The sequence below is a fragment of the Chlamydotis macqueenii genome, chromosome 2, assembly GCF_036417535.1.
Source record: "Chlamydotis macqueenii isolate bChlMac1 chromosome 2, bChlMac1.mat, whole genome shotgun sequence".
In the NCBI taxonomy this organism is placed as follows: Eukaryota; Metazoa; Chordata; class Aves; order Otidiformes; family Otididae; genus Chlamydotis; species Chlamydotis macqueenii.
This window is the reverse complement of record NC_141557.1, coordinates 92,521,732-92,535,877: the sequence shown is the minus strand read 5'-3', so window position 1 is coordinate 92,535,877 and position 14,146 is coordinate 92,521,732. Positions and strand designations below refer to the sequence as shown.

Sequence of the window (14,146 nt, the reverse complement as noted above, 5' to 3'; positions counted from 1 at the left end):
TATTATATCTTTATGACCTAAGCTTTTAAGGCCAGTAGGTAGGAGCAAAGAGCTCCAAACAATGTAGGGCTTTGGTGGTCATAATGAGAATCTCAAGAAAATAGTTAATAAAAAGAAAAAACGTGAAGAGTCTTTTCAGTGACAGAATAGTTCCCATAAACGCTGATGGCTGCTGACTTCTATAAACTAAGCATGTGGAGCCAAATATTGCCAAGTACTGTGACTACTGGCAAGATTAAAGCTGCCCACCATCAACAGGCAACTGGAAGGATAACAGCTGACAGAATCACAGTCCAGATTCAAATAAGTGAATTCTTGTCCCTACAATGCAAGAGGCCAGTCTGACACAGACTAATCCACTTGTAGTTTGAAGCTTTCTGTACTTCGGCCTGATAAAAGGTCTCTTTATATAAAAATTATATCTAATATGTGCAAATTACAGTACACTTCCTCATCAGAAGATACAGCGGATGGAAGCTGTATCAGGTAGTAACTCAAGAACAAGTTCAGCCCCACTATTCTCTGCACTGGTTTGTGGAGTATGGAGGCTTGTGGGTGATGAAGCCAGGAGGAAGCTGAGTTATCTACAGGAGCAGGCACTGCTCTGGGAGATGGGGGAACCTTGTCTTGACATGCTGTTAAACAAATGTTCTCAGGCATTTGTCTGTTTCCTCATAAAACGCTTAGTAAGGTTCCTCGACCTTAGGAAAGGTCATGAACATGTTAAGTCATCAAAATTGAATGCAGAGAGATATTTTCCTTCCATGTTTTATAGGCACTGAAAAATTACATTTCTCAAACTAGATCTTCACTCTCCCCTCTTCACTGAACTCGTTGTGTCTCTAACTGGACTAGACATAATATCTCGGCTTGTAAAACTCTTGGCCTGCTGCAGATCACATTAAACTGAGTTATGGAATGTATTTTGGAGGCAGTGACAATAAAAATAAGACTTTCAAATGACCTTTTAGGTTCTTTAAGCAATTTTTAAAACATTTGCTAAAGAAACATAACATAGAGAGAAAATAACTTTTACTCTTGTCACAAGCAAGGCCTGCTGAGATCTCAAAACCAAGAAACTAAATGTTGTTTTTCTGGAGTCAGAGGGTATGATATTCTTTGTTAATTGGGTAATCTAGAATTTTATTTGATATCTTGGCAGAATGCAGTGTGCTTATGATGAACTTAATGAATTTGACTCTGCCTTTTGGGTCAAAATCTACACAGATAACATAGCCCTCACAGTAGACTGGGAATGTTTTAAAAAAAGAGTAATCCCCTAAGCGTAGCTTTGTCAGAGAATATAATTATCTAGAGTTTGGTTGTTTTTTTAAAGACTAAACAAGCACTCTTAATTTGCCCTCCCTCATCTTTTTTTTTTTTTTTTTTTAGGTTCAATGAGCAGCAAAGATCAGTCTGGCTGGCGCCATTTACTCTTGCATTTACAATGGCTTTTGGCACATGTATCTCATTTGTATGGATGAGTCACTTGAAATGCAGAATAGATATGACCATTCTCCTTATCAAGAAGTCACAGAATTGTGTCATTCCCATTAGAAAGATGTAGCAGCCACAGAACTTTATTTTGGTCCCAGCTGCAAAGGTAATGCAGCTGCTAGTTGTTGATTTGAAATTAAGAAAATTCCAGATGGCTGTAAATTACACAGTGAGGACAACAGGAAGGGCAGATTACAAGAGGCAATACAGGACAGCTCCATCATCTCATTTCATGTATCACAGTTTATTTTCTGTTACCGATCCACACCCAGCTTGCACACTCAGTCTATTTTCTCATATATTTACATTTAACATATTCTCCTGGACTTTACTCCAATGAGTCCAGTAATGGCAATCTGCAACTCAGGAGTTCAATCCAGACAGTCTTACTCATATTCTCTTATTTTAATCCTTTTCTGCATTTGTGTATTTTTCTGTCACTAAGCTATACTTATGTTTAATTATGCATATATCATTGCTTAACATGAGTAGACCTAAATGCTTAATAAAAATACTAAAGCACTACATGTCGAGATTTTGTTACAGGAATTTGCAGGTGAATTTTTGGATTTTATCACGTGCTTCTCTGAGGAAGTACAGACAACTGAAATGTGGTCTTTGTCTGGGTCAGTCACACAGAAAAGCTCCAGGAAATAATGTATTATTATGCACTATTATTGCCCTGCAGCTTTGCTTTGAGTCCTGTCAGTACTTTACAGATGGCACAAGTTTCTCCTAACAAGAAATGCTGTAGTTCACAACTGTCTTTGGGTGTAACTTATGGTGACTGTGACATAAAGAGGAGTCTAGCAGCAGAAAAGGACAAAGTGGCATTTTGTAAGAAAAGCTTAACTTGTGTTTCATCTCCAGGTGGCTTGCGCTATAGGGAACAATAACGAACATTGCTGTAGAGAACCCGGGCTGCAAGAAGAACATACAAGTTTTAAAGTCATATTTAACAGACAGTTGAAACTGTCAAAGTTTCCAACTTTATGTATTTCACAGATCATCATTTACGTAGTCCCAGTGGTAAAGCAGAAAAGGAGATTTAACTCCTTCCCTGAAAGTCTTCTGTGACAATCCCTCAGGTTTATGAATGCAGAGCTGTCTGTTGGAGAGTGACTCGGTAGCCAAGTGACCATGATTGACCACCTGGGTTCTCTGGAATGCAAATTAATTATCCCCATTAGAGATCTGTGCTGGGGAATAAAGCAGTAAAAGTCATAATCTCTATGAGCCCATCAGATTAAAAAGAAATATGATAAAAACAATCTTGTAATTATGCGAATCAGGTGCTTTATTCTGCCTAGAGAACGCCATATATATGTATATATATTATTTTTGAAATATTGCTGGGGCAAGAAGAACTCAACGTAGCTTTGTGTGAACCATTTTTGTTCATCTTCTAACAGAGATTTCCCTCCAAAGACATTTGACACTCACATCCAAAGGCAGGCCAACTCCTGCCTTCACAGATCCTTGTGTTAAACTCCTTCATGGCAGCAGAGGGCTCTCGTTGGCAGCTGTGCTATCTCGCTGCTCTCCTGGAAAGCTACACAGGAGAACCCTTTTGTTACTGCCCTTCTTTTGTAAGGCAACTTGAAAAGCAACCCTGCACTTCCCTGTCTCTTCTCCTTCTCAAATGAGAGCGCTTTCCATAACAACTCTGTGATCTTGTCGGTCAGCAACTCACTGCTGCCGCTTTCTTACTTGGATGCTAAAAATGATCATCATCTTTCAGGAAGGAAGGATGATGTAAACAAGGAGTATATTCCTGACCGGTGGTAAACTTGAAAGCCACTTTAATACAGAAAGAAACCAAACAAAATATGTATCCTATCAGCTTAGGGCTCACAGTGTGCAACTCAATCATATATACTTTTTAATATTCAAACCTTCTGTATGCCAATTTTGGGAATGAATCCTGTGACAAGAATTCAAAAGTCTTGAAATGTAGTTTTAAAACATTCCAGTTAAAAATAAAACAGAGCGTGCCATAACTTAATTCACTGATGCAGTGAATGGCAAGCTGGCAAAAATGAAAACAACTACTGGTATCTCTTCTAAGATGCTAACAAAAGAACCAAAACTAGTTTTTTTTTTCTACAGAACTACAGTTGAAAAAGTACCAAAACTGTAGATCATAACAAAGGTATTTCTATAGAAAATGTCAATACCAATCTTCTGTGACCTGGGAACATGAACAGCTTCATTTCCTACAGATACTGACAACACTTGCTTTTTACCAACTGCTTATCTCCTGCCAACTGTTTTCCCCACATTACCTTCAGCTTGTTGTTTCCTGCAATAAAGAAAGTGCCATTTGTCCCAGAAGAGATGGCCGAGAAATTCCAGCAAATCCTTGCCTAGAAGGAGATGGGAAGCCACAGAGCACTCCTTCTGTTTGGTTCTCCCAGTGCCAGAGAGACAGCACGAGGATGTGCCAATGGTCTGCCTACGCTGTAGGATCCTGTTGCGACACGGGCTTCACCTGCTAGCAGGATGTACTCTTTGCTAAGACTCTAAAATCTGAGCAGTGGCTACCATCCTCCGCAGAACAGCACGTCTGAGTGGGCATTTAATCACATGAAGTGACAGCCACTCTAAAATCATTAGGGGCAACTCCTTATATCAGCAGGTTTCTCCTTGTGCCTACATCATGTCCTCTGCGCTTGGGCAGTACATGAGCATGTGAATGTCTGTGTAGTGTTCAGTATCTCTGCCTTCTCCCTGTGAGCTGAAATAAACAGGGATAAAAGGTGTCTATTTTTTTTTTGTAAAAATCACATATTTAAGTCTGACTTCCCAGATCAATGCAATGACTTCTCAGTTGTTATTTTTTTTTCAGCTGCTGTATTAAAGCAATGCTGCTGAATTTTGAGCAAATACTACATTCCACAGTATCTCTGAGTATCGGTACTGGAATCCCATCCAAAGTTAAGGAATGTACTTAATGGTGCAGGCTGGGTTAATTTTATATCTGACTTCCCTTGTATAAAAAAGATAAAGCTGTTTCAAGCAGCAAGTCTGAGGATATGAACACCAAAACAAATAATATGTATCAGAACAAAATTCATTATAGAAATGACTCATAGATTCCTCTAAAACACTGACTGGAAAATTAATTTAAGCCTCTTTTAGAAGCAATTTTTAAACTAGATTTTTAAACCAGTCTTTCAAAACCCCTTCTGTTTTGAAGGCTACGTGATGTGGAGCTGTACAGAATGATGGGAACTTACTTTCACAGTGCTAGGACCAGGCAAACACTCCTGAACAAAACTTCAGAAATGAAAGATACCAGTTTAAAACTCAAGGAGACTGCCAGCAAAACACATAGGTACTACACATTTGAACAGTTAAAAAGCAGAATGCCTACCCTATCTGTCAAGATCGGTTATTTTAAAAGAAAGCTATCAAAATAGCTGTAATACACATTGTAAAGCACAAAGAAACGGAACACTCATAAATACATACATACTTAGCAATGGCATTAGTTCTTAGTTTAGGTTTTGCAAAGATCTTGCCATCCTAAGGATGAAAGAATGTATTACTTAACAGGCATCCGAAAGACAATAGCTATCTTGGCATTTAATGGAGATAACCTTCCTGCTGCCAGAGTTTTAAGTGCTTTATCTCACATTTTGTTTTCATTCAATAATAAGATTTTTATTAACTGGATATTGACCTTCTGAATGCTTAGTACTTTGTGTGAGGACAAACAGACTTTGATACTGAATACCATCTGTGAAACACTTACTTTTTCTAAATGCAAAAAACTGTTGCTAAATGTGCATCACTAACTAGATTACTCTGCCCCCTCCTCTAACTCCTGATAGGATCCAGTTACTCAAATCCTAAATAATTAGTTGCAAAGTCTAAGTAAAGTTCCTTGCCTTTAAAACATTTAATATAGACTTTCTTCTTGTAAGGTTTTTATTTTTTTAAAAGCATAATTTCCATTAACTCCTGCTTTTAGTCAAGCTATAAATACCAGAACAGTCTCCCTCCTGGTATTTTGGCACTTCTGTATCTTTTCATGGCCAGAAAAAGTAAATAGAGAGACACAAAAAAAGAAAAATAATGAAAAAACAAAGAAAAGAAGAAGAAAAAGTTAACTGAAGCACCCTATGAATGCCAAACAGAAGTTACACACCTCTGGGTACAGTCTCCCATCTAGTATTTTGTTTGCTTACAAAAATGTTTATTCCAAAGCAGCACTGCACATGTTATTGAAACTTGTGTAAAGCTTGTCTCCACGCCTGGTCCTTTGGCAGAGCTCTTTCACACGTCTTGGCATCTGATGACAGCGTGCTGCCTCCTATTTCATTTTTAGTGAAGGTGGAATTTAGTACGAAACACCTGACCTGGGATGTTCTGCAGTTAAGTTTAATTCACCAGCCCTGAGCTTATTTGTCTAGGTTTCGGATAATCTCGAGTCAATTCCCATCTCCTCCACAGTCCACTCATGTGAGTCTGACAGATTACCGGCGTGGTGCCTCAGATCTATTTCTGTGTAATGACTGTAAGAATTTTTTACTCTCTGCAAGTCATTATGCAAACAAATCAATAAATCCTTATGACATGTTTCAATATCTCAGGGGTCAGTCACAGGGTACATTATTAGGCTAACATGTGATTTCAAAGACTAATAAAAGAACAAGGCATTATCATGTCTCTCCTCTCTCTTTTTAAACATTACAAATAATTTTGATCAAGTAATCTCATGTGAATACTGGATTAAATTCTGATCCAATTATTATCTGCTTCAAACCCATTTCTCTAACTAAAATCTAAAGCAGATTTTTTTTAATTTTAATAAAATCTAAGAGTAATAATAGTGCACCCACAGAGAGACACTCCAAGATAAAACAGTGTAGGGGAAAACAAGCCTCTTGCTCAGCAACATCCTTCAGATGAATCCAATACAACCTGGGCTACTCACCATCAAACACCGGTCACACCTGGGTCTTACGTTATGGTTTACCACTGAGGGTCAGCTGAAGATCCAGATGTAAACAGGGCTGTATATACAAGTCATCTTTAAAGAGCTATTTTCTTGGCCCGGTTATCTGAAATTACTTCTTGGTAAGACTGTGCTGGGTTCCCCACATTTTGACAACAGCCTTGACCACTGGTGCAATGTCTGTAATACTGATCTGTAAGCTGCTAAAATTAACTTCAGCAATTCTATTCATTGGAATTTGGACTATCAAATAGAATGATTCTTAAAACTTCCTTATCCCAATCCTCCTTTGCACTCATTGTTTGTTATGGCATCATTTGTGAAGGTCATCTTAACCTTATGGGAGAACGAGACAGTCCTAATTATATTATTTTTTATTTCTTTGCTAAGTTGAACAGCTCCCCATAATGTTATTAAAACATTTCTCACAGAAAGCTGCCCCCAGTCTTCAACAATGGAATCAGTATATTTTCAATCTACTTTCTATTTTATGCTTTTTAAACACACTGAACTTGTATCTCTAGAGGCTGATGTCTCTCGTTTACACACAGAATAAGGACATCAGGGAGAAAAAACCAGCAGAAGCTTCCTACGGCAACTTGCCTTTGAACAACCACCTTGAGTGGTGGCAGAGCATTTAAGTTTCTGTGAATCGTTCGATTCTGTGGCTTTCTGATGAGGCTTCTAATGGACGAATACAACTCTAATGTTGTTTTCTCATACGTAACACCAGTCTAGTAAGTCTGGAAGACAGGTCACTGAGCACCTAACACAAGACAATGACTATCAGTTGGTTTCTGTACTTCTAAATATCAAATTTTATCTTTAAAAACCTCAACTATGTAAAGGTTTAGCACATAATTAAGTTCTCTGTCTGCAGATCATCACAGGACCTCAGTCATTATACACTTGCCATGTACCTTAGCTTTCTGTAGTCCATTTAAGCTCCTGCTGAACAAATTCCTTCCTACTAGGTGTCTGTTGGCTTCAGTCATATCTGGATTTACCAGTGACCCTTCATATCTTCAACCAACAGATACAGACGTTTCCATCTGTCTTTTGTTGGATGACTCACTGCCTTATTCCTCCTCCCAATTTATGGTTCTGTTGATTGCTCTGAGAGTTTAAACTCTTCCATGTCATTAAGATCTAAGCTCTCTGCATACCAGATACAGTCAAGCTGCTCAACAATTACAAAGGTAAAATGGTTCAAATGAACTTGTCAAAATGTCTCATTTTCCCATTACAACTCTTTACTGAACTTAACTTTACCCATATTCCTGCCTCTGTTTTCCCCTAGCCATAAATATATTGACTATCACTTGGTTTTTACCTCATATTTTTTTTGCCTTTTTTATGACAAAAAAAATCCCTCGCCCATGAGAACATTCTACCCGAACCACAGGAAATGTTTACAGTGCAATGCATAGAAATCTTTTGGGCTTCTAATTTTGCTCGAAACATGGATCTCAGATCAGGTTCACTAAAAACTTTGCTGAATGTCAAGTGATCCTGACAAGACTTCTAAATCTGCACCGAAAGCAATGAGATATACGCAACATGATGCACGGTGAAAATAATTCCTTTCAACTGAGTTTCGCTGTGATGTCCATTAATACACTGAATACCAAGCTCAAGGCAAAAGCCAAAGGATGTGTAGCCTGAAGATCAACGTGCTGAATCAAACCCATCAGATACTAGGGTCTCTTTGCTCTGCACATTACAAATACCACAGTCTGCTAATTAAAATCATTAAAATATGCCTAAGATCTACTTTTTAATATGTTCATGGACAACCTGTGTTGTATTTCTACCTGGAAGATTTTCTGCTTGTTTAACTCACACCATGCATTGACAAGGGCTGGTCTCTGCTCATTTCCTGGAGGTGCCATTTTCAACCAAGTGTATTTTAGAACTAAACTACTTCATCTATTTGTCATCCAGATACAGTGACTATCTGTCAGAGTGAAACAGTTCAGTGAAGACATTTTCCTTTCATACTTTCTTTCAGAAAGTCTGATGAAAGGGATGCTAAACTACTGAACTTTATGTTTGTTTTGAAACTGCCTTTTAATCCATTTAAGAGTCTCATCCAGTTCTTGAAGAACAAACAAGCAAAAGAGCTGGATTCTATCATGATTAATTACAGTGGAAATCAGTCCCAGCCTAAACATTTACTGAATGCTTAATCCCTGTTAATGGTTTAATGTTTTTTTTTTACTGAATATAAAAGCCAACTCTATGGAAAAATATATATTATTTTTATTATCATTATCCTGTTTTGTATTTTGTTTTTTCCTGCAGCAAATGCTTCCTTGGCAAAAAGGTACCTGGTAAAAAACAGAAATAAGACTTTTTGGTGTGTGTGTGCATGAAGACAGTGTTGCTAGCAGAGGAAATACTTTAGCATGGGATAAACCATGGAAATAGGCAAACATACAGGATATTTGATATGCACAAGCCAACTAGGGCAGTCAGCACGTGCAGAACACCAAAACCATGTGGGGAAGTGGGTAGCAGCAGAAGGGGAAGCCACAAAGAGGTACGGTACAACGTATGATGGAAAGTAAGACAGACAATCCAGTGTCAGCTCATTTTCTTTCCTTAGAGTCTGGCTCATCTAACCAGGGAGTCCACTTCGCTTTTGCTCTCTGGCCACATGCAGAAGTCCCTTTCTTAGCATGTTGGGGAAAGTGAATATGCTTTCAGCACATGCTAGTTTATAGCAATCACTGCTTATACCAAATGTTTTTGATCACCCACTACGTTAGAGCAATTCCACAAAAAAATGAAAATCTGTGTGATTTTTCACTCACTGTTGTTGTCTCCTCTTTGTCCTAACTTCCCAGAAACGCTAAAAAGATGGATGGAAAGGTAGTCAAAAAGCCACATATGATGAATGACATTAAACACTAAAATCTTCTGTTCTTTGAGTACTTATCCTTCTCACAGTAATCACAGTAGTTTCTGCACACAAGGAAGAAAAAGAACTAGAAACGTCATTACCTCTTACTGTATTTATCAAAGTTCAAAATCAAACTGCTCAAACTTGGGTGCTGCTGCTCAGCACTGCGGCCACACTACACCATTAAAAGACCACCTTATAAATGTGCTACCTTTTCTTCCCAGTGGAAATAAAGCTCCTATATAACTACTATGCAGCCAAGCAGCAGAAGACATTTTGTTTTCAGGGCTGTGGAAGGATGGTACACAGCACAAGAGAGAAAGATTTTAAGATGCAAAATATCTCAAACTACTTTTTGCTTTACGAATAAATTCAGCTACAGATACAACTATTGATCTTCATGCCAGTTCACAGTACCTTCACAGTCTCCATTTGATGTCTTGATCTGACTTCTCTAGTTATGAATAAGCACTGTCATCAGAGAAGCTCTAAAGCACCATAAGACATTCTTCTTCTCTTACTGCTAAAGACATTTCAACTTCTGTAGAAAACAGAGTCATCCACTGCATACGTCATTTAAACCATAGTAAGAGGAATATACACCATTAATAAGTGTACACTCAAGCTACTATGAACTACCACTGCATGTCTGCATACTAAAGGCCTCGTTCCTACACTGATACACATAAATATTTTATGCATTTGCTTATTTTGAGAAATTTAATTGCCATATACTCACATGACTTCCTATTTGCTCGTGACCGCTTTCTCTCTCTAGGCACCGCTCGCTGGCTTGGCACTTGGGTGGCAGTCTTTACAATGCGATCCATGATCTCATCTGCTGCGTCATCTGTTGCATTAGGTGAATCATCATTGCCAGCGTTCCATGAACCAATACGGCCTGGAAAAGTCCAGCAAATGAATTGAGGGAAATGAAGACAGAAAGTTACTTTGGTTTTGCAATTGTTTTTTTTTTTTGGGGAATTACAGCAGGCAGCTCAGTTATTGCTACTTCAAATTGGCCAAAGGAGAAGACTCTGCCTAATGGAGAATAATTCTAAATAATACCCTAGACTCTCTGCTGTATCAGCAGAGAACCGAGAGCTCATATGCAATTATAACTTTCTATTCCCTTCAGACTCAGAGTCTTACTCTTAACCATACAACTGGCAAATATCTGCTAGAGACTGTCTACAAGCCAAGGATTGCTGGAGTGTTGTGTGACTATGTTTCCCTCCACTCTGATTACAGAGAGACTAGAAGACACGGCTCATGTTAGAAATTGATGCAAATTGTCAAGACAGGTCCTTTGCACCAAAAGAATAAATTTCTGAGCATCTGTATCACAGCCTTGTGCAAAGAAGACACAAAAAGTGCAAAAAGTGTCATTTGACATGTCTCATCATCCCTTTCACAATGAAGAATTCACCTTTTCTTCACAAAGCTGTATGTGTCCTGGCACAACTGTGTGCTCTGTTATAAGCAGAAAAGCAAGAGTCGTTGGCAGGCTGAAAAGCTAAATAAGCAATTTTGGTTAAAACCACAAACAAACAAATGAGCCATGTCTCCGAACCCGAGGCTCCGGTCCTCCTTACTCCACAGACCTGTGTCAGCTACATCTTTAAGTTCCTCCACTACAGACTACTCTTCTGTGTGCTTTTTGTTTTTAAATAATTTGAAGGCTAGTATGCAGTGAAAACACTGACAGCAAACTTTGCAAAAGAGTGGGTGTGGTAGCACTGCAAGCAGCTAAAAATTCACTGGCAAGGCCACTTCATGTCACGTTCCCAATGTCAGTAAGTAACAGCACTTTGCTCTGCTGCTTGTCTCCTGGCTCTCATCAAGAGCAGTTGTATTACGATAGTGCTCCTGACAAGCTTCTATCTGGCTCACCCGTCCTCTGCCTCTGCTGTTCTTCAGGAGAATACAAGCTGACTCACATTATCAGGACTCACTGCTCCTTAGCATTCAATGGATTACTTAATCTCGTTGCAGTGCAGCTTGAATTAGTTAATCTTTGTACTTTAGCTAGTTGACTTGCTTCTTAAACTGGGGCTGAGAAACCTCTAAATTAGACAGGATCATGGTTTCAAGCCTTAGTAAACTAAACACACACACAGACTTAATGATGGATGCTCTGGATGTGCTATCAATGTTATCAGAAAAGAATCAAGAGAATGTAAGATATCCAGATGTGAGGGAAAAGAAATCTCAGAAAAGAAAACCAAAGACTTGAATTTTGGTGCATCACCACTACTCCAAAACCATCTTCCAAGTATCACATCTATGGGAGGAGGTGAGGGGGAGACAAAAGAAAAATAAACTTGGGAACTCAGGGTCTGTAAAATGACTTAGCTTAAAGGAAGTGGTTTAGTGGCTGCTTAAATGAAGAGGTGTACCAGTGAATCATGTCTTGGATAAAAAACAAGGCTATCTCATTGCCAAGAATGGTTGTACCAGTGAGCTCTTCTGTCAGAGTATCAGGTGTTGGAATTAGTGGGTTGGGTCAAGTTTTCATTTCCACCCTGTCAGCTTTCAGATATCACCCATGCTGACACTTGGAAACAGCAAAAGTATTGTAGACCTCAGAGAAAGAGGTATCTGTCAGCTCAGCGAGGAGATGTGGGGCTGCCCACAGCAGCTTTTTATGCTCCTAGTCTCCACTTAATCCACTACCTTTTCAGTTTAGCAGGGAGGTGGTTAAAAACTTACCATCTTTTTCCTACCCATTTTCCTCTCCCCAATCATTCCTAAAATTCTGCAAGGCCTTTTTACTTCAATTTGAATTGCTACATTCTACTTGCTTCTACTGAAAATAAAAAGAAAATCACATCATGGATTCCCTGGATGCCCCATTTCACTTTCATGATGAGAAGAATAAAAAAAAAATTGGGGTGTTAGTGGGTAGCCACATTCACAGTGAGGGGAGAGGAGAGCATTTCTGCAGGCTTGGACTCCTAATGCACCCAGGCACTACTTTGGCTGTGATCCACACATTAAAACTTCTGGCAAATTCTTCTACACCCCTGTGCCCCAAATCACCACTTCCCGCATGGAAACACCACTGTGGTCTTCTCCTTTCCCTTTGACCCTTTCTGCCTACACAAGGGGACCACGACTCCGTTTGGGCCACCATGTGGCTACCGTGTCACAAGAAATGTGGCCAAAAGGAAACTGCTGGCACTTACCTCGGCTGGCCCTGCTTCGAGTGCGGACCCCTAGAGCCGTGGTGCTTTCCCCACCGACGGAGGAGGTCTTCAACACAGCCTTCATGTTCTCGTGCTCTGCAGCGTCCTCGGCATACTGCAGTCCCTGGGGCTGGCTCTGGCAGGGGGGCGAGCTGCTGGAGAACTTGCCAGACTGCGGGAGGAAAACAGATGTGTTGTTTCAACAGAAAAAAAAAACAAAACATGAAGAACAGGTCAGCACCTCAACCATGAATTGCAAGGAGACAAGTGTCCTCCCGGCCTGGTTTGGAGTGCAGATATTCCCAAAAGAGCCAGGCAACAGTTGCTCCTCTCCCAGAGCATGCACTCTGAGCAGAAATAAACTGGAAACAGGGTGACAGCAGTGAGCAGACACAATCAGAGGAAAACCAGATGCACTAGCTTGAACTTTATAATTTTAACTTTCTGTCTGAGAGTATAAGGTACAAAGTAAAGACTTGCTTTGAAACCTCCGACCCAGGCTGGGCCCAGTCTGGGGGTCAGGTATGACACCGAGGGGGGCAGCATGAGACCCAGCACAAATAAGAAATTGCTTTTTCCTGTACCATCACCTTTCAGTAACAAGGCAAAACTGGGAGAGCAGCCTAGGAAAAGAGACCTTTCCCTCTTGCCTCTCTGCATCATTACACAGAGAACTCCCAAACTGCTCTAAAACACAAATACCTACAAGTAACCTTAAAATACATTACTGGTAATGCTGAAAAAATCCCCGGCCCCAAAACTCCCAGCCAAATTATTTCATGGCCAAAATACAAAAATTGCAGTCAGCAGTTAGAAGAACAAACAAAACCTTACATGAGATTTAGGAATCTGCCCTCTGCTTCCCCGACCCTACTGTGATTTCCCCATCACCAGGACTATGTTAACAACAGCAACTAAATTAGCTGGGCATGCACAGTGTGTGGCTGTTGCGGCTCCACTGGTTACTGAAAATAGCCATCTAGAAACGGATGAAAACAGCAGAAACGGATACTTTCTAAGGAGAAGAGGAGCTTGCATTGCTGGGCTGCCCTCCCTTCCCAGCCTCTGCCTGCAAAGGGCTGTGATGCTGGTATTTGTTCCACTGCTCTTATCTACAGAAAGGCTAAAACACATTTAAAATACAGCCCTGGCTGCAGAAAAGACAGGCTCTGTCAACAGCAAGCAGGCACCAACAGATAATGATACCTCTCTGTTTTCAGTCATATCAGTCCAGCATCAGAAACTGAAATATGTTTTCTTTTTCCCTTTAATCTTTCTTACTCCTACCAATTCAGCACAGATGAAAGAAGGTGTGCTGCATCCTCTTCTTCCTTTGCATAATAAACAGCACCAATTATTCACTTGATGGCATCAAGCCAGTCAGTTAAAGGGATGCAAACCTGCAGAGCCTTTCTGTCAGAGAACCGTAAACTGGAAAAAAAGACTGGGCCCTACTTTCAGGGCTTTGATTGAGTCCCTGGGGCTGTCAAGACTGCAAACTGAAAATATTTAATGTAAGAATCAATCACAGGATGATTCTATTTTAACATAATGACTTTCTAGGGTGGGATAGCAAGTTAACTGAGTAGCCAA

At 39.8% G+C, this 14,146-nt stretch overlaps 1 protein-coding gene across 3 annotated transcripts in view; it reads right to left on the bottom strand.

Annotated features, from left to right (window-relative positions):
• The window catches only part of FHOD3 (formin homology 2 domain containing 3), a 393,419-nt gene that overhangs the window by 8,420 nt on the left and 370,853 nt on the right, over positions 1-14,146 (bottom strand). For all 3 annotated transcript variants that reach the window (XM_086740433.1, XM_086740431.1, XM_086740432.1), the window contains 2 exons: positions 12,554-12,725; positions 10,105-10,266 (listed from right to left, as the gene is read on the bottom strand). In XM_086740433.1, the coding sequence (XP_086596559.1) occupies positions 10,105-10,266; positions 12,554-12,725 (334 nt within the window). The remainder of the gene's footprint in view (positions 1-10,104; positions 10,267-12,553; positions 12,726-14,146) is intronic.